General features: G+C 44.2%; 2 protein-coding genes across 7 annotated transcripts in view; one reads left to right on the top strand and one right to left on the bottom strand.

Moving 5' to 3' along the window:
- The window catches only part of RALB (RAS like proto-oncogene B), a 75,455-nt gene that overhangs the window by 2,166 nt on the left and 45,301 nt on the right, over window positions 1–27,988 (bottom strand). For all 6 annotated transcript variants that reach the window (XM_068967278.1, XM_068967277.1, XM_068967274.1 and 3 more), the window contains 3 exons: window positions 16,029–16,188; window positions 7,980–8,188; window positions 3,562–3,739 (listed from right to left, as the gene is read on the bottom strand). In XM_068967278.1, the coding sequence (XP_068823379.1) occupies window positions 3,562–3,739; window positions 7,980–8,188; window positions 16,029–16,142 (501 nt within the window). In that variant the 5' untranslated portion in view covers window positions 16,143–16,188. The remainder of the gene's footprint in view (window positions 1–3,561; window positions 3,740–7,979; window positions 8,189–16,028; window positions 16,189–27,988) is intronic.
- On the top strand, window positions 7,342–7,837 carry LOC138075474 (large ribosomal subunit protein uL24-like). The gene has a single exon (XM_068967280.1). It carries the CDS (start codon window positions 7,375–7,377, stop codon window positions 7,810–7,812), a length of 438 nt encoding a protein of 145 aa, XP_068823381.1. The 5' UTR covers window positions 7,342–7,374; the 3' UTR covers window positions 7,813–7,837.

Below are 27,988 nucleotides of genomic sequence, written 5' to 3'. Positions count from 1 at the left end.
GCACCAAGAGACGGAAAGAAGGCGTGAATACCCACTCCTGAAACAATGAACCCTAAGGGCAGGAACAGTGGAAACAGTGTCAGACTTTATTTTGGGGGGCTCCAAAATCACTGCAGATGGTGACTGCAGCCATGAAATTAAAAGACACTTACTCCTTGGAAGAAAAGTTATGACCAACCTAGATAGCATATTCAAAACCAGAGACATTACTTTGCCGACTAAGGTCTGTCTAGTCAAGGCTATGGTTTTTCTGTGGTCATGTATGGATGTGAGAGTTGGACTGTGAAGAAGGCTGAGTGCCGAAGAATTGATGCTTTTGAATTGCGGTGTTGGAGAAGACTCTTGAGGGTCCCTTGGACTGCAAGGAGATCCAACTAGTCCATTCTGAAGGATTAGCCCTGGGATTTCTTTGGAAGGAATGATGCTCAAGCTGAAACTCCAGTACTTTGGCCACCTCATGCGAAGAGTTGACTCATTGGAAAAGACTCTGATGCTGGGAGGGATTGGGGGCAGGAGGAGAAGGGGACGACAGAGGATGAGATGGCTGGATGGCATCACTGACTCAATGGACCTGAGTCTGAGTGAACTCCAGGAGTTGGTGATGGACAGGGAGGCCTGGTGTGCTGCGATTCATGGGGTCGCAAAGAGTCGGACATGACTGAGCAACTGAACTGAACTGAAGGGCAGGAACTTCATCACAAGCCCCAAGCAGCAGACTTGCGTTTGCAGGGGTCAGGGAGAAGCAGAAAGAGCAGCCTGACCCCTCCTCCCCACACCTGCACCCCCACTTCCCGATGTCAGCTAAAGGGGCTTCATCAGGAACTGATGAGACCTGTTGTGAATGCTAGTGTGCTACTTAGATACGGATTGTCACTCATCACAAGGTTTTTGCCCTCTGCTCCCAGCAGCCATGCCTGGGTATTGATTATACACCTCCTACAAAGAAATGTTCGTGATTTCTCATGGAGAAGATGGCAAGTGTGAGACTGAGAGCAGGCTTTCACCTTTGGACACTTGTACAGAACAACAGGCTCCTGTTACTTTCCTAGGGAAAGTGAGATCAAGCTTTCTGAGTGAGGGCTCCACAGGCACTCACCACCAGCTCAGGGTGCAGTGAAGGATCCCACAAACTGGATCAGGCTAACCTAAGTATCCGTTCCTTCCCTTCAGTCTCTCAGGAAAGCACACCCCCTGCTCTGCCCAATAGTGGCTGAAGTGTCAGTCACTCAGTCTTGTCTGACTCTTTGCTACCCCATGGACTGTAGCCTGCCATGGACTGTCCTCTGTCCATGGGATTCTCCAGGCAAGAATACTGAAGTGGGTAGCCATCTCCTTCTCCAGGGCAATCTTCCCAACCCAGGGGTCAAACCCAGGTCTTCTGCACTGCAGGTGGATTCTTTACCAGGGAAGCCCAATAGTGACTAAGACAGCTTCAAATATCACAGGTTTTTCTAACAGCAAAAGGCAGAAGGGGGAAGGGTGCATGTCCAATGTCAAATGTTGACATAGCTGTTCACTGGCCAGTCTTATCAACAATCCCCTTTCCTGTGAACTGTTGACAAGTGAGTACAATGCTGCCTGTTGGTCATCAGTTTCTGCTGGTTCCTGTTTGGCAGGTCCAGCAGGTCAGGGCAGGAAGGGAAGATGACAAGCCACTCTGTGACAGCCCCTGCAGACCACGCCCACAGTTCCATGCCCGGCAAGTCATCCTGATTTTTTTCAAATGAATTATGTGACTGGATTTCCTGTGTGTTGTAATTCTATGGCTAGAAAACTATTTGATAAAAATGGAAGGATCTGGAAACACAAAAGAATCAACATAAGAGCTAACAAAGAAAAAAGAGCTGCCAAAGGAACCTGCTTCACACTCCAGACACAACTAAACAGATTTATGTTGCTGGAGAGGCTTCCAGAGTGAACCCCTTCTGACACCAACATCCTAAATCTTCCAGCATCACTGGCTACAGTAGGGCTTCATATCAGATTTCTTGCTCTTCAGGAAAGAAGCAAAGGAGAAGTGAGAAGGAAGTGGGGGGATTCAGATGCTGTGCAGATGTGTCCACTACTTGGCTGCAAAGTGATATGTGCAGGTTTTACAGGAGCCAGGTCATGATGTCAGAGCTAAGGAACAGGGTGACGGCAGAAAGAAAGTCTCAGCTTTAAATGCTCTGGGGTAACCACTGTGAACTTTTAAAAACAAAAACAAAAACACATTATTGACAATACTAAAGTGGGTAGCCATCTCCTTCTCCAGGGCCATCTTCCCAACCCAGGGGTCAAACCCAGGTCTCCTGCACTGCAGGTGGATTCTTTACCAGGGAAGCCCAATAGTGACTGAGACAGCTTCAAATATCGCTGGTTTTTCTTTGTAGAAACTAACGCCTGTTGCTGTAATATGTCTCTAGTCAATAATGTGATAAAGGGCTTCCCTTGTGGCTCAGTGGTAAAGAATCTACCCCCCAATGCAGACGACATGGGTTCAATCCCTGATCCGGGAAGATCCCATATGCCAAAGAGCAACTGAGCCTGTGTGCACCACAGCCATTGAGCCTGTGCCCTATAGCCTGGGAACCGCAACTATTGAGCCCACACACCGTAGAGCCCATGCACGGCAATGAAGAGTAGCCCCCACTCCTTGCATCTAGAGAGAAGCCCACACAGCAGTGAAGACCCAGCATGGCCAAAAAAATACAGTATTTTAAAGGCCTTGCATCGCTGCAAGGCGGGTTTCAACTGTTGGTGTTTATCGTTGTCAAGGTCATCCTTTCCTTAGCTACAGGTATTTGAATGAGAAAGTACTCTGGGGCTGAGAAAGAGAGAAGAGCTCCCTAGAGTGCCAATTCCTGGGAGAAACTATGATGCAGGGACTCAGTTATAAAGACAGGACTCCTGGGCTCTGCAGGGGAACAGGAAGGTGAAAAGAACAAATCTACCCAATTTGTGAAAGTGAAAAGTGAAAGTCACTCGGTCATGTCCGACTCTTTGCAAACCCATGGACTTGCATGGAATTCTTCCATGGAATTCTCCAGGCCAGAATATTGGAGTGGGTAGCCTTTCCCTTCTCCAAGGCATCTTCCCAACCCAGGGATCGAACCCAGGTATCCCGCATTGCAGCCGGGTTCTTTATCTATCAGCTGAGGCGTAAGGAAAGCCCAAGAATACTGGTGTGGGTAGCCTATCCCTTCTCCAGCAGATCTTCCCAGCCCAGGAACTGAACCGGGGTCTCCTGCATTGCAGGTGGATTCTTTACCAACTGAGCTATCAGGGAAGCCCACCCAATCCATCAATGAGCACAAAACCAAGAGGACCCCTGACACAGCCAGCCCTGCCCCCAGAGGATACAGGCCACAGAGCGTGCAAAGACATGGCCTCCACAGCCACGGCCTCACCCGCTGGGCTTCCATTTGGCCAAAGGCGCGCACCTGACAAAAGCTGGTGTGTGGGTCGGACCATCCCTGTGCTTCTTGTCCTGATGCTAGAATCCATTCCCAACCCTGCCACCCTGGTCTCCCCAGAGCAGCTCCCCCAGGGCAGCAGGTGGCGGGCGGGGGACCGACCTACCTTGTCCACATTGGCCCGTGTCTTGGCCGAGGTCTCCACGTACTGCACGCCCCACTCCTCGGCCTTGGCCCTGGCCTCCTCCACTAGCACCTGCCTCCGTTCCTCCAGGTCAGATTTGTTCCCCACGACGAGCAGTGGGATTTTATCTTCTTCAGCTTTAACACGGAGGATCTGTTCCCTGTGGTGGTGGATCAAGAAGAAAGCAGCTAAGAAGCCTGGATGAGAAGCCCAGTTCTGCCAACCCATGCAAGACAGCAGGCATGGCAGAGGGAGCTGCCACTTACAGCCCCTCCTGAGGAAGCACCCCCTTCACCCTGTGGTTAACTGGAGTTCCTCAAGTCTGGTTTCAGTTTGCTGCACTAGAGTTACTAGGGGTGTGCATTACAAATGCAGGTTCCTGGGCCCATAAGTAAATGTCTGGGTAGGAGACCAGGATTTTGCACTTCAACAGCATCCCCAGTTTATGCTTTGCAAAAACGAAACAAAAAAAGGGAAAACTTGGGACCCTCTGGGATAGAAATCAGATAAAAGAAATATCTTCATATACAAAATGTTTAATAATTACGTTGGGAGAAAAAAAAGTAATTTCTTTGTAAGAATATAGAAAGTTCAAGTAGTAAGTTGTAAAGAGTCATGTCTCTGTGATCCCATGGACTGTTGGTCTCCAGGCTCCTCTGTCCATGGGATTCTCCAAGCAAGAATACTGGAGTTGATAGTCATTTCCTTCTCCAGGGGATCTTCCCAACCCAGTTGAAATTCCCTTAATTCCAACCCAGGGATCGAACCCGGGTCTCCTGCATTGCAGGCAGATTCACTACTGTCTGAGCCACAGGAATATAGAAGGGAATAGTCTATTAGCAGACCATGAAATCAGTGTAGCAAGTACAACTGGTAATTCTTTTTATCTCAGCGAAATAGAATATTACAGAAAAGCAAAGAAACACCAGAGAGATGCTCAAGTATTAACAGTAAGTATGGTTTGTAAAACTCTTGCTTCAATCCTAATCTGCATGTGTGGGCCTCCTGCCCTTCCCCCTAGTTCTGTGAGGCAGGAACCCTACTTCAATGTGCGTAATTTTTCTACTACAAAGTGGTGGGAGAAAATGAGATACTCCAAGGCCTACGGAAAAGTTCTTCAAAAACATCTTTCTCTAAAGTAACTGTTACCTGTATGTAGCACATCAGACTTGATCACTACTAAAAATAACCAGTTTTCTAAATTTTTTTTAAACCACATATTTAAAAAAAGTAAATATTCCACTTCCATTATTTTGATCCAGGGGAAACACGTCTACTTCTATAAAAGACCCCTTCAAAAACATTTTGTGGAGATCTGTATTGATTTTTATATACTATAGGGTGACATTTCATAATAATAAAAAATACTTAAATTTTTTTCCATACAGTCAATTTAAGTACCAGATATACCATTTTTTTGTTGAAGCACAGTTGATTTACAGTGTTGTGTTACTTTTAATTGTATGACCAAGTGATTCAGCTGTATATATACTCCTTTTCATATTCTTTTCCTTTACAGGTTATTACAAAATGTTAAATACAGTTTCCTGTACTATACAGTAGATCCTTGTTGTTTAATTTATATACAATAGTGTGGATTCCAAACTCCTAATATATATATCCTTCCCTTTAAGAAAAATGAAAAAGAAAAAAAATAAGCAGATGCTTGAGAATTGCCTCTAAGTAGTTTTGCCACATCCTGCATTGCACAGGCATCAAGGAGCACACTGTGTTTAGAAGTTATGTGGTCAGTCTACACAATGAACAATAAAAACTGCTTTCTGGCTCATCAGGCTTACAGAGGCGTGACTAATTATCTCACTGATAAACAAGCACCAAGTTCTGATGTAACAAAACTACTTCTCTAGTTTATGGATTATGTCCAGGAAAAGTTTCAAGGAAAAGATGGTATATTAATGTTTTACTTATATTGGGGCTTTTCCATTTGGAAGATAAATGCAGAAGTGCTGTTTTTAAACTGCTAACAGGCATGAAGGGCCTGAGTTTTAACCATAAGGGCTCAGATAGCCCACACGCATCCTGTGCACTGTGGGAACCTGGGCAGCTCCAGGGCTTTTCTTTAACTGCCCAGAGTTCAAGCCACAAGCACTAACTTGTCCTTTCCCTTCTTTCCAAACAAAGCCTTTCTCCCAGGAGGAGGTGCCCGTGGTGACCTGGGGACAGGACATGGTGGCCCTGTTACTCTTGGAGGTGACCTCTATTGTCAGCACATCCTTTCTTGGGGAGTCTTGGGGCCGATGGGAAAGCAAAGACTTAAGACAGGGTGAGAGACAAGCTGGTGCATGCGCTGCCCCGCTCTGCCTCAAGGAGGCATCGCAGCAGGACTGTGTGGATGCAGGTCTAGCTATGAACATGGGGGCTACTTTCGGAAACCTCTGGCTATGTCAGAAAGAGCTCCAAATTAACAGGATTTCTCCCTGGGAATCCTAGCCATTTAAGTGCTCACAACACGCACACCTTGGTTGCCGAGAACTGTTGATATTCACCCTCGGGAGACTAGAGACCAGGAAGATGACAAGTGAGGCTCTACCTGCCCCCCTTCCCCTTGCTCTACCAGGGTCCCCAAGGCCTCCCTCCCAGCTCACTGATGCTCATTCCACACCTTGAGGGGATTTTTGGCTTCCTCCATTTCCTCTTTGGCTGATGGCCTTCATTTCTGACCAGAACTTGCTAAAGAGTGAAAAAACAAAAAACCATTTTCTTTTTCCCTTGTAGATTTGGTTCTTAGAATAAAAATTCATCTGAGAATCCCCTGGCCATCCAGTGGTTAGGACTTGGCCCTCTCATTGCCAAGGGACTGTGGGTTCAGTCCCTGGCCAGGGAACTAAGATATCCTGCAAGCCATGCCTAGCAACCAAAAATATGAACAGTAATCTGGAGAGGTCTGCTTCCAAGGAGGGGGATGAAAAACCACAGCTGTGTAAAAGTTGGCAAGGGGATGGGGCAGAGAGAGATCTTACCTGCTAGAATCCCTGGAGCACTGAGCCCGCACACTCACTATTTCTTTATAGCAATGAATTTCACGATTTCAAATAAGTGATGGCAGTGAACACTCCCCACGTGCCCATATGGTGAGAAGATACGGGCCACCACACAGTGATGGTTCCACTTGGGAAATATAGCCTAACACAGCATTCCATTTCATCAGTAAGAGATTTTCAGGACAAGAAACAGAACACTAAGTACACTTGCCCTGAGTCACAAGACTGTGACAGGGCAGGGACTCAGACCTGGCTGTGTGTGACCTACGGCCGGCGCTTCCCGCTCCGTGGCTTACGTGTCCCCTGGGAGCAGCACTGGGACCTGGCTGTGTGTGACCGGAAGCCGGCGCTTCCCGCTCCATGGGTTACGTGTCCCCTGGGAGCAGCACACAGTCACTCTGACCCTGGTGTCCATCTCCTGACATCGGAGGTCTCAGAAACCTCAAAGTAGAGCAGAACTGTTCACTTTTTAGCAAAATTATGAAAAGAGGTAAAGATCGTTAACTCTTACCAACCCCTGCCTCTCAGGATTTACATGAAAACAAAAACAACAGGTTCCTGACTGTATGGAATGGCTTTGTCCTCTTTAGGGACAACAGATCCTTCATTAAGATCATTTCTATTTGGAAATTATAAACCGAGGAAGCCCAAAGAGCATGTAACAAACGATGAGCTATAATGTGCCAAGATCCATAAAGCCCCAGAAAGTTCTTTAGACAGATTTCTTCCTGATAAGAAGGCTCAATGCCGGCTCTTCCCTTCTGTGGCCATCGCTGAAACGCTAGTGGCCAAAATGAAGTTCAATCCCTTTGTGACTTCTGACGGAAGCAAGAATCGAAAAAGGCATTTCAATGCGCCTTCCCACATTCGCAGGAAAATTATGTCTTCTCCTCTTTCTAAAGAGCTAAGACAGAAGTACAACGTTCAATCCATGCCCATCCGAAAGGATGATGAAGTTCAGGTTGTACGAGGGCACTACAAAGGGCAGCAAATTGGCAAAGTAGTCCAGGTTTACAGGAAGAAATACGTCATCTACATTGAACGAGTGCAGCGGGAGAAGGCTAACCGCACAACTGTCCATGTGGGCATTCACCCCAGCAAGGTGGTTATCACCAGACTAAAACTGGACAAAGACCGCAAAAAGATCCTCGAACGTAAAGCCAAATCTCACCAAGTAGGAAAGGAAAAGGGCAAATATAAGGAAGAAACAATTGAGAAGATGCAAGAATAAAGTCATCTTGTCTACAGCTTTCATTAAAAACTGTTAAAATGAAAAAAAAAAAAAAAAAAGAAGAAGGCTCAACCCCGGAGGTGTATGCTTAACCCCAAACTCCTTCCAAGGCTGAGACACGACCGAGGGCACAGGGCTTGCTGGAGGCGATTTCTCGTCAAACACACCTGAACTCGGCAGTTGCTGTGAATGACTCGTGCTCGGTGATGGAGAACACGAGCAGGAAACCCTCCCCGCTCCGGAAGTAGTTGTCACGGATGGCCGCATAGTCCTCCTGTCCCGCTGTGTCCAGGATGTCTATCTGCACTTCTTCCCCATCGAGGACCACTTTCTTCCTGTAACTGTCAGCCTTGGTAGGTTCGTAGTCCTCCACGAACTGAGCAAACAGACAACACAATCAGTAATTAACAAAGTTCTAAGAGAGAAGAAAAGCTGCGAAAAAAATAAATTTCAATATATGGGCACTTGCTTGTTATCAACTGAGTACTGAGTGTGGATAATTATCATACCATGTGTAAGGCACTATAAAATAAAGATAATCCCTTACGTAGTATTTCTGTTCTTTGCTCCTTTCAATTCTACCATTTAAAAATTTTGTTTAAAAACAGTAAGAGCAGATATTCCCATTTTACAGATGAGGACACCAAGCAGAGAGCAGAATGCTTGGCAATATTCTTGTCAGTATACAATTATAATTAAACACTAGTGATGGTAAGAAACGGAAGCTCTTATTCATAATCAACAGAATCATAAAACTCATCTGAAAAGTAATTGGTCAAGAGGCACCAAGAGGCTTAAATAACTGTACAACAAGATAAATTCCAAATGGGTCAAGATTAAACGTTAACAACAAAACACTCGAGAACTAGAAGAAAACATGGGTGAAATCCCTTTATTACCTTGAAGTGGGGAAGGCCTTTTTAACTATGACTCAAAATCCAGAAGCCATGTAAGAAAAAATTGATAAATTAGACTACATAAAAAAGTTTAAAACTTCTGTATGGCACAACACTATAAACAAAGACAAACGACAAACAGGGAAAAAGTATTTAAAGCCACATCACAAAGAGCTATATATTAACTGGAAACAGGGAGAGACAAAAGACCAAGCTGACGGGGAAAAGTGGCAACAGACAAACAATACGCAAAAATAAACATATATGATGCTAAACACAGGAAAAGATGTTCATACCCACTAATAAAATAAAAATGGTAACTACATAGAGATACCATTTTTCACCTACCAGACTGGCAAAAAATCCCAAAGTCTGACAACATACTCTGGGGAAAAGGCCCTCTTGCACATTGCTAGTGGGAGGAGACAACAATATAGTCTGTATGGAGACAAATATGGCAACACCTAATCAAGCTAGAGAAGGTTCATCCTCCTTCCAGGAATCTAATTTACAGACACACATGCACAGGAACACACAAGGTTATTCACTGTGGTACCACATGTAACAACAAAAGGTTAAAAACCACCCCACTGCCCAGGCCAGGGATCTACATAATGGAATACTATGCAGCTACTGAAAAAAAGAGAAGAAACACCCTGGGAGGACAAAGCAAAATAAAAGCTGTTAAACAGGAAAACCGAAACAAACAAATGTAAATGAATATTAAATTGGTAATGTAGCCCAGCAGAGAAATAAAGTAATTCAAGAGACTTTAAAACAGAATATCTGGATAGAATACATCCCACTAAAAGAGACTAAAGACAAAAAATTTTCAAAGAAATGTTAAACTTCCCTCAGTGGTTACATTATTTAGTAATTATGACACAGAGCTATTTTCTTTATATTGCATCATTCATAAAATAAGTATTTTAATGTTATAAGTCAGGATATTCAGGGGATAATTTTAATGACAGCAATGTACTATTAAAATTGACTTCATGCTGGTATAACTGGATATCCACATGTGAAAAAATGAACTTGGGACCCTTATTTCACATCCCATACAAAAATTAACTCAAAATGGAGCAAAGACTTAAATACAAGAGCTGAAAATATAAACTCTTAGAAGAAAACGTAAGGTAGAAATCTTCATAACGTTGAATTTAGCAACGCCTTCTTAGATATGGCACCAAAAGCACAAGCAGCAAAAGGGAAAAGAGATAAACTGGACTTTATCAAAATTTTTAAATTTTGTGCTTTGAAAGACACCACCAAAGTCAAAATACAACCCACAGAATGGCAGAAAATATCTGTAAAGACTGTATCTAATAAGGAACTATTTATATTCAGAATATATAAATAAGTCTTAAACTCAATAAGAAAATCTTAAAGTTAAATACCAATTTTAAAATGGGCAAAGGAAGAAAAAACCAAATGAAATGAAAAAAAAAATAGACAAAGGATCTGAACAGACATTATCCAAGGAAGATATACAAATGGCCAAAAAACACATGAAAAGATGCTCAGCCTGACTAGTCAGTAGGAAAATGCAAATTAAAACCATGAGCTACTACTCCATACCCACTAACACTTTGGCCACCTCATGGGAAGAGCTGACTCACTGGAAAAGACTCTGATGCTGGGAGGGATTGGGGGCAGGAGGAGAAGGGGTGAGAATGAGATGGCTGGATGGCATCACCGACTCGATGGACATGAGTTTGAGTGAACTCTGGGAGCTGGTGATGGACAGGGAGGCCTGGTGTGCTGTGATTTATGGCATCACAAAGAGTCGGACATGACTGAGCGACTGAACTGAAGATGCTGTAATCAAAAAGATGGACAATAACAAGCATTGGTGGGAATATGGAGAAATTATAACCCTCATAAATTGTAAAATGGTGTGGCTGCTGCAAACAGTTTTTCAGTTCCCAAAAAGTTAAACAGAGTTACCATATAATCCAGCAAATTTCACACCCAGGTACACACCCAAGAGAATGTGAGGTGTCCACACAAAAACCTGTAGGTTAATGTTCACAGCAGCATTACCCATAATAGCCAAAGGTAGAAATAACCAAATATCAACTGACAAATGAATATATAAAATATGGCATATCCAGACAATGGAATATTATTCAGTTGTAAAAAGTAAGGAAATAGATTCATGCTACAACCTGGATGAACCCTGACAAATTTTGGTAGGTAAAATGAAGCCAGACACAAAAGATCATATATGAGTCTATTTACATGAAACGTGTAGAACAGACAAGTCTGTGGAAACAGAAAGCAGATTCATGGTGGCCAGGGCTGCAGGAGGGGGTGGAGGGTGATGGCCAGTGGGTATTAGATTTCTTTGAGGGGAATGGGAACTTTCTGGAATTACATAAGTGGTAATGGTTGCACAGTTTTGTAAATATACTTTAAAAAACCACTGAATTGTACACTTAAAAGGGTCAATTTTATGGTATGTGAATTATACTGCAATTTTTAAAAAAAGAAATGAAACACTGATACAACTGTAACACTGGATGAACTTTCGAAAGGTGATGATCAGTGAAAAAAACAGCATAAAGGTCACATACTAACTCCATGTATATAGAATGTCCTGAACAGCACCTCCACAGAAACAGAAAGTAGCTGCCAGGCTCGGGGTGGGGAGCGATAATGAGGAATGGCTGCTACTGTGCAGGGGGTGCTTTCTGAGGTGAAAAATATGTTCCACAATTACATCATGGTGATGGCTGCACACCCGTGTGAATACCCTAAAAATCACTCAGTGGTTCAGTTTAAAAGGGTGAGTTTCATGGTACATGAATTCTTCATAAAGCTATAATTTTAAAAAACTTTAAAAATCGAATTGAGGGACTTCCCTGGTGGTCCAGCGGTTAAGAACCCTCCTGCCAACACAGAGGACATGGTTCGATCCCCAGTCCAGGAAGACCCTACATGCCGCAGAGCAACTAGGCTTGTGTGCCGCAACTACTGAGCCCAAGCTCTAGAGTCCACATGCCACAACGCAGACCCGAAGCAGCTGAATTACTGAGAAATGAAATTGAAAATATCAACATGAACTGATGGACCCCTTTGCAGAACACTGAAAAAGAGCCTTGTGTTATCAATCAATAGCTATTAATCCAAATGATTTTAATTCTAAAAGTAAAGACACTAAAAGTTTTAGTATTAATTTCTCTTATATAACAATCTTAAAATAGAGAAAATATGAAAATTTGCCCATGCTTCATAGCAGTATCCTCCTGTTAACATCTTTCCAAAGAGACAAATATATGACTCCCTCAAAAAAACCACCCCAACACCCAGTGTAAACTCAACACCACTGTAAAGCACCTCAGCTGCTTATTTCTGAACTTTCAAGGATAAGTGCAGCAGGAGTTCCACTGAGTCCTCTGACACTGGGGTCCACATGTCCCCATGTGGCTGCATGGAAGTGCCTCAGTGCCAGGGAACATTGCTCATTATGAGAACATGAGCTCAGAGCCTTGACGCTGACATTTCTGTTAATAGGAGCCACCCTGCTGGTTTTGCCAAGCTGCTGGGGTTCTGTCTCAGATGCCAAGACACCAAGCCTAAGGCCAGCCTCACACAGACCCTTCATCCTGAGCCACAGCTCAGCTGACTACCAGCCACTGCCAGAAGTCTCAAAGCAGTTGCCACCAAAATCTCCCCATTGCCAACCTCACTTTAGCAAATAGCTAAAAGTCTTCACATACATTAGGCTGAGGATTAAAAAGGTGGCTCAGCTGCAAAGAACCCGGCATCCAGGGCCCCTCAGTCACCCATGTGGTAAAGGAACCTCCCCACACTGAGCTGTCTCTGGCCAGGCCGCCTGACAGCAGCATGGCCTACTATTTAGGCTGGATGATTCCCCGTGTGGGGTCTCCTGTGCGTGTTTGGCAGCAGTCCCGCCCTCTACCCAGTGGGTGCAAACAGCTCCAGACACCGCCCATTACTCAGGGTTAGGAGGGGGCACAGAATCCCCTCCTTCATCTCCACTAATAGCTGCTCCTCTAACCCCTTCTCCTTAAGGAATCTTAATTCTCTCCTCACCATCTCTTCTTCCCTAGCCTCTGTTACACAAGAAAAATAAGGAGTCTTTAGGAAGCAAATTACATTTTTAAGCAAAAACATAGACTTCCATAGCAGATCCTGAGATTTGCCTCTCTCATGCAAAAATGTTGTGGGTAAATTAAAGAGATTCTGCTAGATTTCCCTAGGTTGGCCTCTACTATATCATAAAGAAAAGCAAGTGTCAGAAACAAAAGTATACAAATGCTGGAGAGGGTGTGGAGAAAAGAGAACCTTCCTACACTGTTGGTGCTGCTGCTGCTGCTAAGTTGCTTCAGTCGTGTCCAACTCTGTGCGACCCCATAGACAGCAGCCCACCAGGCTCCACCGTCCCTAGGATTCTCCAGGCAAGAACACTGGAGTGGGTTGCCATTTCCTTCTCCAATGCGTGAAAGTGAAGTTGCTCAGTCATGTCCGACTCTTGGCAACCCCATGGACTGCAGCCTACCAGGCTTCTCCGTCCATGGGCTTTTCCAGGCAAGAGTACTGGAGTGGGGTGCCATTGCCTTCTCCAACACTGTTGGTGGGGGGAATGTAAATTGGTGCAACCGCTATGGGGAACACTATGGAGGTTTTTCTGGAAACTAAAAGTAGAACTGCCACATGATCAGGCAGTCCTACTCCTGGGCATGTATCCAGACAAGACAATACTTCAAAAAGACACATGCACCTCTTTGTTTGCAGCAGCACTATTCACAATAGCCAAGACATGGAAGCAACCTAAATGTCCATCCACTGACGAATGGGTAAAGAAGATGTGATACATATATAGAGTGGACTGTTACTCAGCCATAGAAGAGGATGAAATAATGCCATGTGCAGCAACATGGATGGACCTGGACATTATCAAGTGAAGTCAGAAAGACAAAGATGAAGACCATATGATATCGCTCTTAGGTGGAACCTAAAATACGACACAAATGAGCTCATCTATGAGACAGAAACAGACTCACAGAAATAGAATGGACCTGTGGTTTTCACGGGGGAGGCGGGCTTGGGGAGGGATAGGCTGGGAGTTTGGGATTAGCAGATGCAAACTATTATATATAGGATGGATAAAAAACAAGGTCCTACTGTATAGCAGCACAGGGAACTATACTCAATATCCTGTGATAAACCATAATGGAGAATAATACGAAAAAGAATATATGTAGAATTGAATCACTCTGCTGTACAGCAGAAATCAACACATTATAAATCAACTATACTTCAATTTTAAAAAAAGAAATTGGTCATGCAAAAACATACAAACAAAAAGTTTCTCATGATAAGGTTCAGGGGAGTATGACTCAGGAGGTGATGGAGGTTTTGGTCTGAAGCTCATTCACTGAAGGGCACTCTTTAAAGAAACAAATACAAAATCACATATATAATATTAAATACAAAAATGATTATCTCAAAGGAGAAAAGGAATCACAATTCATTATACATTTTATTAAAAGTAAAAATACTCTGGTAAACCCACCGTCGGGAGTCCTTTGTGTGACATTCTCCCCTTGACTGTAGGGGACCCCGAGACTGGCTTCGAACCAAAAGAATATGGCAGCTGTGATGAAATGACCTCATGACTACATTTCTATGTAGGAGGATCTGTCTAAACCACCAGAGATTTGCCTGCTGGCTGGGGAAGAGTTGTCTGCAGAACAGACCACACAACAGAGAACTAGGGGCAACTTCCAGGAGCCAAGCATGCCATACTGCATCTGCCAACAGCCAGTGAGCTGGCAGGAAGCTGGATACCTTCCCTGCAGCCTGAGACCCTAGGCAGTACCCTCAGCTCAGGCAGGCTACACCCCTGACCCCTGGAAACTAGAAGTGATGGCTGTGTATAGTTTGAAGCTGCCGAATGTATGGTAATTTATTACACAGCAACACTACAAATACCACTGACTCCCCAAATCTAACAATAACAATCTTGTTAATTAACTGCCTGGCACACCTCTAGAATACTGTCCTATGTTGTATACACTTGCTGGATATGCTTGAACTATCTTGTCATATGCCAGTGATCCTGAAATATTTCCTATAGAGCATTAAAAACTCATGTAGTCTTTCTTCTACCATAGTTGATCTAAGTTTCTCTTTGATGATGGTTTACAACTTCACAACTACGTGACACTGCTAGTAATGAAGGTTTGAGGACTCTTGGCAAATTTTAGCGACCTCTATCCATCTTCCTTGTAAGAGGCTGTAAGATCTGGAAGAATCTTCCAGGCCAGTTTCTGACTCCATGTTTCGAGCCCATTCCTCCTCTGCTTCCCACACACTTTCCGTGCCTGCTGCATTGGACACACTCGTGCGAGGACATACCCCTGGCCCCGCACCTCCCATCACGATGCCAGGTTGAATCAGGTGGGCGGTAGGAATAATCCTGGTGGGCAGCAGACACTGGGACAGCTGTTGATAATCCAACCACAAGCCCAGTGATTCCAAACCACACAAATGTGCCTCACTGGTCCTCTGCTAGGTGTATCCTTAATCTCACTTCCCTCAGCCATATCCCAAAATGTCACGGCCACCCAACCCCACGCTACACAGGAGACGGCTGGACAGGGGATCAGAGTCTAGTGAAAAGAGAGGATGATCTTAACTGACTGTGGTGACAGTATCTTCGCTTACAAATTCTGGAAATCATGTGTCACACAAACACACTGCCGGCAAGAGGCCTCAAGGCTCAAACTCTGGTCTGGGGGCTCTGCTGCAGGACCAGCAAGTGGCCATCAAGCAAGGACACTTGCTGCCACAGGAATCAAGCCTGTGTTGTCACACTGGACTTGCGCCAGCGCCGTTACACTCAGAAAGTGATGGAAACTTGGAACTTTACCCTGACCAATGGGACAACTAGCGCACACGTGATGTCTGTCACTTGAGAAAAGATGAATTTCTTACGACAACTCCTCTCTCGGTGTCAGTATGTCCCCCAGATCAACGGTCACAAAGCTAGGCACCTGGCTCACTCTTCAGATACACCTGTGCAAAGGCGCCCCCTATGCTCCTGTCATAATTCAATCATGGGAATAATGGGAGCAGGGACCCCAAATACCCTGTGCCAGAGCTGAAATCATCACCTAACATCAGCAGTGCAGAGCTTACTCTGGTCAGAACCTGCTGGAAAGCTTTTCAGAAGCCACTGTAACATAATTTACCCCATGACTCTAATGCGCACGGGGGAACAAGGAACACGAGGGACGGGGCAACAGGAGACCCGGCAGGGAGGCAGCGTGTGCTGGCGTGTCTTACCTCATCGTACATGAACTGCAGAGTCAGGGCCGACTTGCCAACCCCTCCACTGCCAACCATGATCACCTTGTGAAGGGCCAGGGAGCTCTGGCTCTTACTCTTGTTTGCAGCCATCCTGCTGGTTTTCTGCGAGACGCGGCTGGAGGACCCAGTGGAAGAGCTGCCAAGAAAACAAACAGAGACTCAGAGGCGGTTTGGTTTCCACCCAAAGGAAGTCAAATGAAAACTCTATGCTCCGTAAAAGCCTAACCCAGATGTCCCAACAGAGAAGTCACTCATCCAGGTTCCAGGCAGAGATAAAGCCCCAACCACTCCACAGTCATGGACCAGGAGTAGAATGAAGGCAAGACACAGAGAAGAAACAAGTGTGCACAGCTGATGTCCCATCACCAGAGAGGCAGGGAGGAGAGCCACCATCAAACCCGTGGAGGGGCCAGACAGTGACCCCGCACCATCTGTGCCCTGGGAACTGCGCAGGGGCCTCAGCCTTGTTCTCTGTATCCTCATGACCCTGCCCCACCTCCAACACACACATGCACACAGCCCACCCAGGGACCAGGAAGGACTCTGAAAAGGGTGAGTAAACCTGCTTTTAACAATCAGCATCCCTTCACAATACAGGACAGTTAAAAGGAGGAAAACTCAATTTTTTATTCCACATTGATTTACACTGATGAACTAAAGTGAGTTAAACTTTTCTAAAACAACTATTACTCAATATCAGTTTAGTCTCATCAGAAGTGAGATGAAGTATGTAGAACAGAACAACCTTGGTGGTGTGGGAAGAGAAATTATTCTGAATAAGTACATTTACACACACCTGAAACTTGGGATCTAGTTAAACTTAAAAGCTTCTGCACAGCAAATGAAAATCATAAACAAAACAAAACAAAAAACCTACAGAATAGGTTGAAAATAGGAGAAAATATTTGCAAATGAGGCAATCAACAAGGAATTAATTTCCAAAATATAGAAACAGCTCACACAACTCAAAATCAAAAAACAACCCAACTGGACTTCCCTGGTAGTCCAGTGGTTCAGAATCCGCCTGCCAAGGCAGGGGACACAGGTTCAATCCCTGGTCTGGGAAGACCCCACATGTCATGGGACAACTGAGCCCACGTGCCACAACCAGTGAAACCCGAGAGCCTAGCGCCCGTGCTCCACAGCGGGGAAGACAGCACGGTGAGAGGCCAAACAGCTCGCCGCAGCTAGCCCGAGAGGAGGCCTGCAGCCAACAACAGAGACCCAGCGCAGCCAGAAATAAATACATCTTTAAAAAAAACCCAACCGAAAAATGGGCAGAAGACCTAAACAGACACTTCTTCAAAGAAGACACACAGATGGCCAATAGACAAAGGAAAAAATGCTCACTATCACTAATTATTAAAGAACTGCAAATGTACAAAAGTACAATGAGATACCATCTCACACTGGTCAGAATGGCCATCATCAAAAAATCTACAAACAAGAAAAGCTCGAGAGGATGTGGTGAAAAAGTGCAGCCACTATGGAAAACAGTATGAAGGCTCCTTTAAAAACTAAAAATAGAGTCACCATATAATCTACATAAACCAAGTGCCCATTTTTATTTTGAAAGATCTGTATGGAAAATCTCTTTCACATCTGCCAAGGCATAAGGAAAAAGGGTGTGGGCTTGGGCATGTCATGGACCCAAGTCTGGTTCTGTCATTTGTGAGATGTGGACCCAGATGCTTGTTACTCACTTTCTCCAAGCCAGTTTTCTTATCTGCAAACACAAGTAAACCATCACCCACCCTACAGGATTTTTCTGAGTCTTAAATGAGATAACACATGTGAAAGACCAAAGCACTGAGCCTAGCATGTAAGAGGAACTTAACAGCTGGCTTCCTTCCTACCTCATTTTAAGAGAGTTCTTTTTTCTAATTAGACATGATGGAAACCTACTTCTGATAAAGTAATTTGAAAATACCCCCAGCTGAAAAATAAAATATGTCTAAACACACATATCATTGGGTAACATAAAACATCATATTAAATCGGTGGTTCCTATCCTTGGTGGCAAAAGGGAATCCCTGGGGAGCTTTACAAACATCCCTGGAGATTCTGATTTTGGTCTGGGCTACCTGGGAACATCTAAATGCTTCCCAGGCAATGACAGTAGATGCCGAGGTTGAGAACGTCGATTAAACGCACAGGTGAGCTCAGTAGAAAGTAAGAAATCCCCAAGTTGGGGAGAAAAAAAATCAGAGCAGTAAGAGCTGGTATTTCCACAGTTCTGGATGGCTGCTGCTCTTGTCTGTATAGTCAAAGCTATGGTTTTTCCAGTAGTCATGTATGGATGTGAGAGTCTGGACCATAAAGCAAGCTGAGCCCTGAAGAATTGATGCTTTTGAACTGTGGTGCTGGAGAAGATTCTTGAGAGCCCCCTGGACAGCAAGGGGATCAAATCAGTCAACCCTAATGGAAATCAACCCTGAATATTCTTTGGAAGGACTGATGCTGAAGTTCCAATATTTTGGCCACCTGATGGGAAGAGCTGATTCACTGGAAAAGACCCTGATGCTGGGAAAGACTGAAGACAGGAGAAGAGGGCAAGAGAGGACGAGACGGTTGGAAACCAACTCAATGTACCATGAATTTGAGCAAACTCTGGGAGATAGTGAAGGACAGGGGAGCCTGGCATGCTGCAGTCCGTGGGATCACAAACAGTCAGACACAATTTAGTGACTGAACAACAAGTACCACCACACAGGGCTTGGAGGCCAGGGGCCCCTGCCAGGTGGGCGTTAGAACTAAGACTCTTCTCAGGTGGGAATTGAGAAGCCAAGACCCCTGAAGGAATGGAAGAAGTTCCCTCTACCCTTCTGGGTTCTTCTGACTGGTCTGAGAATTAACCTGATGCGAGACAGATTAACACAGACAATCCAACCAAGTTTAGCAGCACAGAGACCTAGGAGAGACCCACACAGACTGAATCCCTTGTTCAAATGGCCAAGGAGGATGTTGAGGGTGGGGAGAGTCAGCTCAGGCGGTTACCAGGAAAGCCCAGTAAACAAGGTTGCCATGCAGGTTGAAATCCTGCCTGCTTCACTGATAAGACATTCTAGAGATTCCATCATCCTCTTCCTGGTACAGTGACGGAGACGCCCTTACACATGGAGCTGTACTTGATAGTGTCAATGTTTCCTACAGAAGTTTAGCTCCTATACAGTTTTTGGAATTTTTTCCATGTCTGTTGTTTCCTGGAAAACAAGCGTTAGTATGCCAAAGAGACATATCTGGGGGCAGTAAATTCTGTTCCCCTACAACAACAAGAGGGGAGGATGACAGGGAAGTGTGTCTGCCTGTGCCCTGGCCGAGGAAAGTGTGCCCTGACACTCTATAACCACAGCACTCCTGCAATGCCAGAAAGAAAAAGTAACCCCAGGCTGGTCAGGGGGCTAAACACAACCCCTGAGAAGCAGGGACAGCATGCAGTGAAGATAGCTCAGGATTGCTACAACCAAAGGCCGGATAGGAGCCCACAGCTCCAACCTACGAGACAGTTACGAAACGAACCACTCAGGAGAGCTGGCAACTGTGACAAGCAGGACTTTGCAGACAGCCATTATAAAGAGTGTATTTGATCATTTTTCACCAAGACAAAACCAAAATGTGAGGAGGACTGCATTATCGAAAGGCCAAGAGTTGAAGAGAGTTGAAGTTGTCTACAGTATTTTAAAAGTATTTACCACAGAAAGTAATAAAAATGTAGCGGGCGGTGGGGGTGGGGGGGAAACAACCCCATCTTAGTTCACTGGCTGGGGCCCTGAAAATCAGACTGACGAAAAACAGAGTAAGGAGGAAAAACCAGACAGGTGCATCTTGCACACACACAGCAGAGCTCAGAGGTGCTGACTCCAAGGGGACGCTTAGAACTTGGGCTGAGAGCATCTGAACCTGAAAACGATGAGCACTGCAGGGAAGCGACAAGACAAGCGTCAGGGGCCTGCGCTTCCAGGAGTGGGAAACCCGGGCAAGGTGAACACAGGGGGCCTAAGGCATGGTGCCAGCTCTAAGCAGCGCCTTCTCTAGCTGATTAGGGATCACCCCGCCCTTCCGGGTACAGACGGGAAGGTGCAGAGTTTTTCTTTGTGTCTGTCACTTTTCAATTGCCTTCAGCTCAAATAAGCATGTCAAAGTGGCATCTCTGGGGGAGGCATACCCTGACCCCCTTCAATGCTCAGCAGAAATTTACAAAATACACAAAACTGTCTTTAAAAAAGAAAAACATCCTGTCATCCAGAGATAGTCGCTATTATCAGTATTATTTCCTGCTTGTATTTTAATCAATATATTCTTATATTTTAATCCATATATCTGTATATAATCGTATACTTTAATTCTTATATTTAAAATCTTTCTAAGATCATATATATATGTAGGTTTTCATTTTACTTTTCATGTATCATATCTACCTGTCTCCTTAAGCAGAGAAGACTGAACATAGTCATACGTTTTCTGGATGATTTAAGGATCACCATCTCTATGGAAACCAGCTGTGTGACCAACCTTGGGCTGCTCCAGGTGGGATCACATGTCTGCTTGCTCCCTTCAGGCTGGATCCTCAGTCCACTCCTCCTTTTCTTTTTTAAAAAAATATATTATTTATTTGGCTGCTCCAGGTCTTCTTGTGGCATATGGGAATCTAGCTCCCTGGACCAGGGATCGAACCTGGGCCCCCAATGTTGGGAGCATGGAATCTTAGCCACTGGACTGCCAGTTCAGCTCAGTTGTGTCTGACTCTTTGCGACCCCATGAACTGCAGCACGCCAGGCCTCCCTGTCCATCACCATCTCCCGGAGTTCACGCAAACTCATGTCCATCAAGTTGGTGATGCCATCCAGCCATCTCATCCTCTGTGGTCCCCTTCTCCTCCTGCCCCCAATTTCTCCCAGCATCAGAGTCTTTTCCAATGAGTCAACTCTGCTCATGAGGTGGCCAAAGTACTGGAGTTTCAGCTTCAGCATCAGTCCTTCCAATGAACACCCAGGACTGATCTTCCTTTAGAATGGACTGGTTGGACCTCCTTGCAGTCCAAGGGACTCTCAAGAGTCTTCTCCAACACCACAGTTCAAAAGCATCAATTCTTCAGTGCTCAGCCTTCTTCACAGTCCAACTCTCACATCCATACATGACCATGGGAAAAACCATAGCCTTGACTAGATGGACCTTCGTTGGCAAAGTAATGTCTCTGCTTTTGAATATGCTATCTAGGTTGGTCATAACTTTCCTTCCAAGGAATAAGTGTCTTTTAATTTCATGGCTGCAGTCACCATCTGCAGTGATTTTGGAGCCCAAAAAATAAAGTCTGACACTCTTTCCATTGTTTCCCCATCTATTTCCCATGAAGTGATGGAACCAGATGCCTTGATCTTCATTTTCTGAATGTTGAGCTTTAAGCCAACTTTTTCACTCTCCTCTTTCATTTTCATCAAGAGGCTTTTTAGTTCCTCATCACTTTCTGCCATAAGGGTGGTGTCATCTGCATATCTGAGGTTATTGATATTTCTCCTGGCAATCTTGATTCCAGCTTGTGCTTCTTCCAGCCCAGCGTTTCTCATGATGTACTCTGCATAGAAGTTAAATAAGCAGGGTGACAATATACAGCCTTGACGTACTCCTTTTCCTATTTGAACCAGTCTGTTGTTCCATGACCAGTTCTAACTGTTGCTTCCTGACCTGCATATAGGTTTCTCAAGAGGCAGGTCAGGTGGTTTGGTATTCCCATCTCTTTCAGAATTTTCCACGGTTTGTGATCCACACAGTCAAAGGCTTTGGCATCGTCAATAAAGCAGAAATAGATGTTTTTCTGGAACTCTCTTGCTTTTTCCATGATCCAGCGGATGTTGGCAATTTGATCTCTGGTTCCTCTGCCTTTTCTAAAACCAGCTTGAACATCTGGAAGTTCATTGGACTGCCAGGGAAGTCCCAATTACCCCTTTTCCAATTATGTGCTTTTTAATAAGTGTTCTAAGCAATTAACTAGATAATTAAGCACATTTGAATTGTGACTAAAATAGGGTAAGTGGGACGAGGAGCAGGCCTCCCCAAAGGCTCAGGTGGTGAAACTGCTTTTGACCGAATGAATTTCTGGGCCACGACCGTCGCTCACTACAGGGCTGAGGCCAGTGCCTGAGGCTGGAAACTCCAGAACACCAGCCTGCCACATGATTTCTCTGAAGGAACCTTGCTTCCATGAATTATTATAGTTGTATGAAAATAGAGAAATCCTTTTCCAGATTAGAGGCAGGGGTGCTTTCAAACACATGTAGACATCTAATTCTGAGCTGTTATTTTCAAAATGCAAAGTCAGTTTCTCTAGAAGAAACAATAATAGATGGATTGAGGACTGGTTTGACAAATCCACAGGTAATGCCAAAGTGTCTGTGCTCAGAGCTCAAGAACTGAAATAACCATGGTGGCTATACAGTCTGTATGACCCGTGAGCACCTGATATGAAGAGGGAGAGGGCAGGAGGATCAGCCGTGTCCCCGGCCCTGGACCTGACCCGGAAATGGCAGATGCCAACCCTCCAGACTCCTGTCCCTGGAGATGATAAACCCCTATTTGTTTAAGTCATTCTGGTCTCTTTATTGTTACTTGTACTGAAAGCATTTCAGAAGGACTCTCTGCACTCAAGAAACTCAAAGTCTAGTGATTAGCTGAGTGAATGATTCTAGTGCGGGGTGACAGATTCTACGGCAGAAGTACAGAGGAGGGACTTCCAAACCAGAGAAGAAGGTCAGGGGACATGACCCTCAGTTCTGCAGGAGAACTGAGCCCTGAAGGAAGTGGCCACAGAGGCTACAGAAGTATAGGAGGGACTTTCAAGCCAGAGCAGAAGGTCGACGTGACCCTCAGTCCTGCAGGAGAACTGAGCCCTGAAGGAAGTGGCTACAAAGGAGGAGAAATACCAGGAAGAAAACACGGCAGTGAGGCTCAGGAAGGTCACATTGATGATTTCATGTTTATAACAGATAAGCTTCACCAATAAATGTGTTCTTAAAAAATAACACAGCAGTCTTTTCCCCCAACATTTTATTATGAAAAGTTCCAAGTTTTCAGAAAAGTAGAAAGAGTTGCATGGGGAACCCATATTCTTATCACCTGGATTCTACAGTCAACATGTTGCCACTTTTGCTTTATCACATACCCAGTCACCGGGCATCCCTCTCCCCATCCATCAGTCCACTTGGCTTTCTCACGTGTTTCCATGGAAGCTGCAGACATCGGCACCTGCCACCCCTAACCAGCAGACATCTGTTTTTTACAAAGCAAGTATACCTCTCCCAGAACTCTTAATCTCTTTTCATGAACTGTTTGAGTTCATCACCAATACCCAAAAGCCACAACACAGACTTTCCTTCAGGGCCGGGCCCATAACACCAAGTCCTAGCAAGTTCACACCTTAGAGTAGGAGGTCTTTTACTGGGGACTCAAGAAACACACCAGCAGACACCCTTTACTATGTCTCTACCCACCAACAGGAAAGCTCTAAAGCAGGTTTCACTTTTTGTCCAAAAAACATGTCAACACGACTCTGTGCTAAGCTGTGCATCTCTGCCCTTAGAAAACTCAGTCTAAGGGAAGATATATAAACAGGGCATGGAAACAGAACTGCCCACATGCAGTGATAAAAGATGGGCCAAGGTCTGATGGAAAGTGTAATGAACTCTGGGAAAAGAAGTAGGGAAATGTTCAACACTGAGTCTGAGTTCATTCAGCAGCGGGCGTGAGAGAGGGATGCTTTCCACTTGGAACAGAGGGCGCATGCCAAGCACTGGAGGCAGGCAGCATCTTGGCGGGTCCTGATGTCATGTGACAGTGAAGCACAGGTGTGAGGCAGCAAAGTGCCAGGTGTTGTGTCTCAAAAGCTAGACTGTTCATTTACACACGTGTCTGCTGTCACTTCAGTTGTGTCTGACTCTTTGTGACCCTATGGACTGTAGCCCGTCAGGCTCCTCTGTCCTTGGGATTCTCCAGGCAAGAATACTGGAGTGGAGTTGCCACGCCCCCCTCCAGGGCATCTTCCCAACCCAGGGACCGAACCTGCAACTCTTTCACCTCCTACATTGGCAGGCAGATTCTTTACCACTAGTGCCACCTGTGAAGCCCTGTTCATCTACAAATGAACCTAAAAACTGTCTTTAGAAGCATATCCTACAGAAACGGGGAGCCACTGCAGGGCGGGTCCCCCAACCCAACCTCACTGTAAGGCTTTGGGTCAGTAAGAAGGAACATGTACCCTCCCATACGGAAAATCAAGACACCGTCATTTAGACGGCTTGGCAGGGAAGCAGCGAGCTGGGCAATGCTTGTCCTGTGTAATGTTCTACAGGATTCACTAGTATTAGATTGGGCTCCCTACCACTTAGTGTTGATTCAAATACAAGAACACATATTTATCTGAGAAGTAAAATTCTGAAAGTAAATCATGATATACAAACATAAACCATGCAAATATGAGTTATGAGGAAGGGGTGGTTTCTACTGCACCCCAGTCCCCTGGGCTAACATGGTCATGAGTCTTTCCTAGGCTGGAAGAAAACAAATTGGAAGGTAGAGTCAAAATGAAAAATATAGTACCTTGTCTGTATCATAGGGTTGTCATAAAAATCAAATGAGAATTTGAAAATTCAGGAACAAATTCACTCCTCAGTCCTCATAAAACTCAAGTGTCCTGGGTAACATGGTGCACAAACACGCGCAGGGAGTGATCCAACACTTTACGTGTGCCAAGAACGGCATTTAGTACTTTTTCTCCAGACAGTAACCTGGATATTACTAATAGGCCATCATAATATTTCAGTCTTTCAGAATATTATTCATGTTTTTAATCCTTGAGATAATCAAAATGGGGGAGAATCCTAAACCTGGGACACTTTAAGCACCAAAATAATTAACGGGCAGTAAGGAAAGCAGACACTAAAAAATGAGGAATTCATGAATCCATACCTATAAAAAATATTAAACAAGGGAGACAGGAGGGCCCCCCCTTAGGGAAGAATGCCAAGAGCAGGCAAATCAACATAGGGGTTCAGTTCAGTTGCTCAGTCGTGTCTCTTTGTGACCCCATGAATCACAGTATGCCAGGCCTCCCTGTCCATCACCAACTCCCGGAGTCAGTGATGCCATCCAGCCATCTCATCCTCTGTCGTCCCCTTCTCCTCCTGCCCTCTATCCCTCCCAGCATCAGAGTCTTTTCCAATGAGTCAACTCTTTGCATGAGGTGGCCAAAGCACTGGAGTTTCAGCTTGAGCATCATTCCTTCCAAAGAAATCCCAGGGCTGATCTCCTTCAGAATGGACTGGTTGGATCTCCTTGCAGTCAAGGAACTCTCAAGAGTCTTCTCCAATACCACAGTTCAAAAGCATCAATTCTTCGGCACTCAGCTTTCTTCACAGTCCAACTCTCTCATCCATACATGACCACTGGAAAAACCATAGCTTTGACTAGATGGACCTTAGTCGGCAAAGTAATGTCTCTGCTTTTGAATATGCTATCTAGGTTGGTCATAACTTTTCTTCCAAGGAGTAAGCGTCTTTTAATTTCATGGCTGAAGTCACCATCTGCAGTGATTTTGGAGCCCAAAAAAATAAAGTCAGCCACTGTTTCTACTGTTTCCCCATCTATTTCCCATAGCGGTGGGGAAGTGAAAAAAGCAAAAAATCAACATTTTGCAGCTATCAGAGTAAAGACTGATTCAGGCAAGAATGGTTAGTAGATGCTAAATCTAAAGGGGAGATTGAGATGAGGAACAGGATATATGCACGGTCTTCAAGTGTCTCCACAGATTCCTTATGAATCAGACTCTGCACTTTAGTATAGGAGCACTATTCTAAGTGTCAAGACAACTCCCAACTGTTCATACCACTTTCTGTTACAATCCAAACTAGGAACAACCTGATCTAAATTAGGTCATGAAGGACCCTCCCCTAAAAACAGCATTCTCAGATATGAAGGAGCACAGGAAACAGATGGATTGCAGGGACAGTAAATGCTGAACACGAAAAAAGAAGAGCGCAGTGATGTCATCTCTGCAGGCAACATCATTTCCATTAACACTGAAAATCTATCTCTCAGCACCTAACACCTATTATTACATCTGACACAAAATATTACATCATTGTGACACAATGACTGTATATGTGGGTATGCGTGAGAATAGAAATTGACAGCACTGAGTCCCTACATCACTGTCTTTTTAACGATATGACACAAACTTCTGATTTGTAAACAGTCTCACACACATTCCCTGGACAGAGAGGTAGGTAGTATCTTGTTCATGTGTGTGTCTCCAGGGCCTACAGAGAATCAGAGACCTAGACAGGCCCAGAGAATGAATAAAGAGTGAATGAACGATGAGAGAAGAGTTCTGAAAAATAAAAATGAGGACACATTTTAAACAATTTTCTGTAGTAAAAGTACATTTCTCATCTACCTGTCAAGGAAACATTGGCTCGAATGCTACATTGTGAATACAGATTCTAAAAGGTAAGCAAATAAAGCAGCAGCCCTCCCCAGAGGTTTTTATTATAGTTTAGCAATAAATGTTGTTAGCTACAAAAATCATAATTTTTAAATGCACACATGTGCACATGTACACAAACATGCTCAGCAGCCAATCTGAAGAGATGAGTCAAAGATGAATAATTATAGATCAGAAAGATAATAGCTGCAATAGATTGAAACATATCTAGTTTGTTCACAATGATATTATACCAAAAAGCACCTTATTCATCACCTTCGGAGGACTAGTAAACAAGTCATTATTTTAAAAACTGGTAAAGGAAAAGAATTAAAAATGTTATCTTGCTTGTCTCATACCAACTGTACCAAATAATAGATGAGGCAAAGATTCCCTTAACAAAATATTCTAATTAATCAAGAACAACAAAATTTGGGATATCACCACTTTGCAACTCCTCGTGAGTTAAGAAATCAAGGTATCAGGGGGAATTCCCTGATGGTCCAGTGGTTAGGACTCTGTGCTCTCACTGACAAGAGTGCAGGTTTGATCCCTGAAAAGGGAATTAAAATCTCACAGGCTGTGTGATACAGCCAAAAAATAGGAAAAGAAGTTGAGTATCAATGGCTGCTAACATTACAAAAAAGATACAACTTGACATCTTGAGAAAGACCCAAAACCATGAAAGATGTAGTCTTTCAAAAAAAAACAACAAAAACTTCTAAATCTAACTACTGAATTACTGGAAGTGCAGGACACAGAGGAATATGCTGCATATACCACAGACACACCATCAGCAACACAGAAGCTATAGAAGCTCTATGCAATAAGTCACCCAATTTTGTCAACAAACTTCAAGAAAAAAAGATGAAGAGGGAACCTGTAAATTATGAGACCTAAGAATCGTATCAACTGATTAAAATATATGGACCTTATTTGGAGCCCAAGTTGAACACACAAACACACACATAAGAAGACTAGAGAATTCTGAACATTTGGCTGGACTGGATAATACTAAGGAATTATTATTTTTTTAAAAAAATTTCAAGTGACTACATTTAACTTCATTACAAATGAAGCTATATGGAATTTGTTTCAGAGTTTTCAAGGGGAAGAGAGTGAGTAGGGATATAGAGGAAATAAGATTAGCCATAAATTGGTCAGAAACTGTTGAAGCTGATTGATAAACACAAGGCAGTTCATTTTATTAGTCTTTGCCCTTTTGTTTAAATTTGAAAATTTCCACACTAAACAGCTTCTTAAAATAATGAGGACAAAAATATAGGTGCCTGGGTCCCACTCCCTTAGAGATTCCAAATTAGGCACATGGAAACCTAGGTTCTTTGTGTCCAGGTGATTCCAATTCACACGTAGACTGAAAACCATCCCATTAGACTGAGTTCTTTGAGAATGGAGTCTGTATTTTGTTTATTGCAATGTCACCCATTACCTATCACAGAAAGCA

Source organism: Capricornis sumatraensis, chromosome 3 (assembly GCF_032405125.1).
Source record: "Capricornis sumatraensis isolate serow.1 chromosome 3, serow.2, whole genome shotgun sequence".
Taxonomy (NCBI): Eukaryota; Metazoa; Chordata; class Mammalia; order Artiodactyla; family Bovidae; genus Capricornis; species Capricornis sumatraensis.
This window is presented reverse-complemented; position numbering and strand designations above follow the sequence as displayed.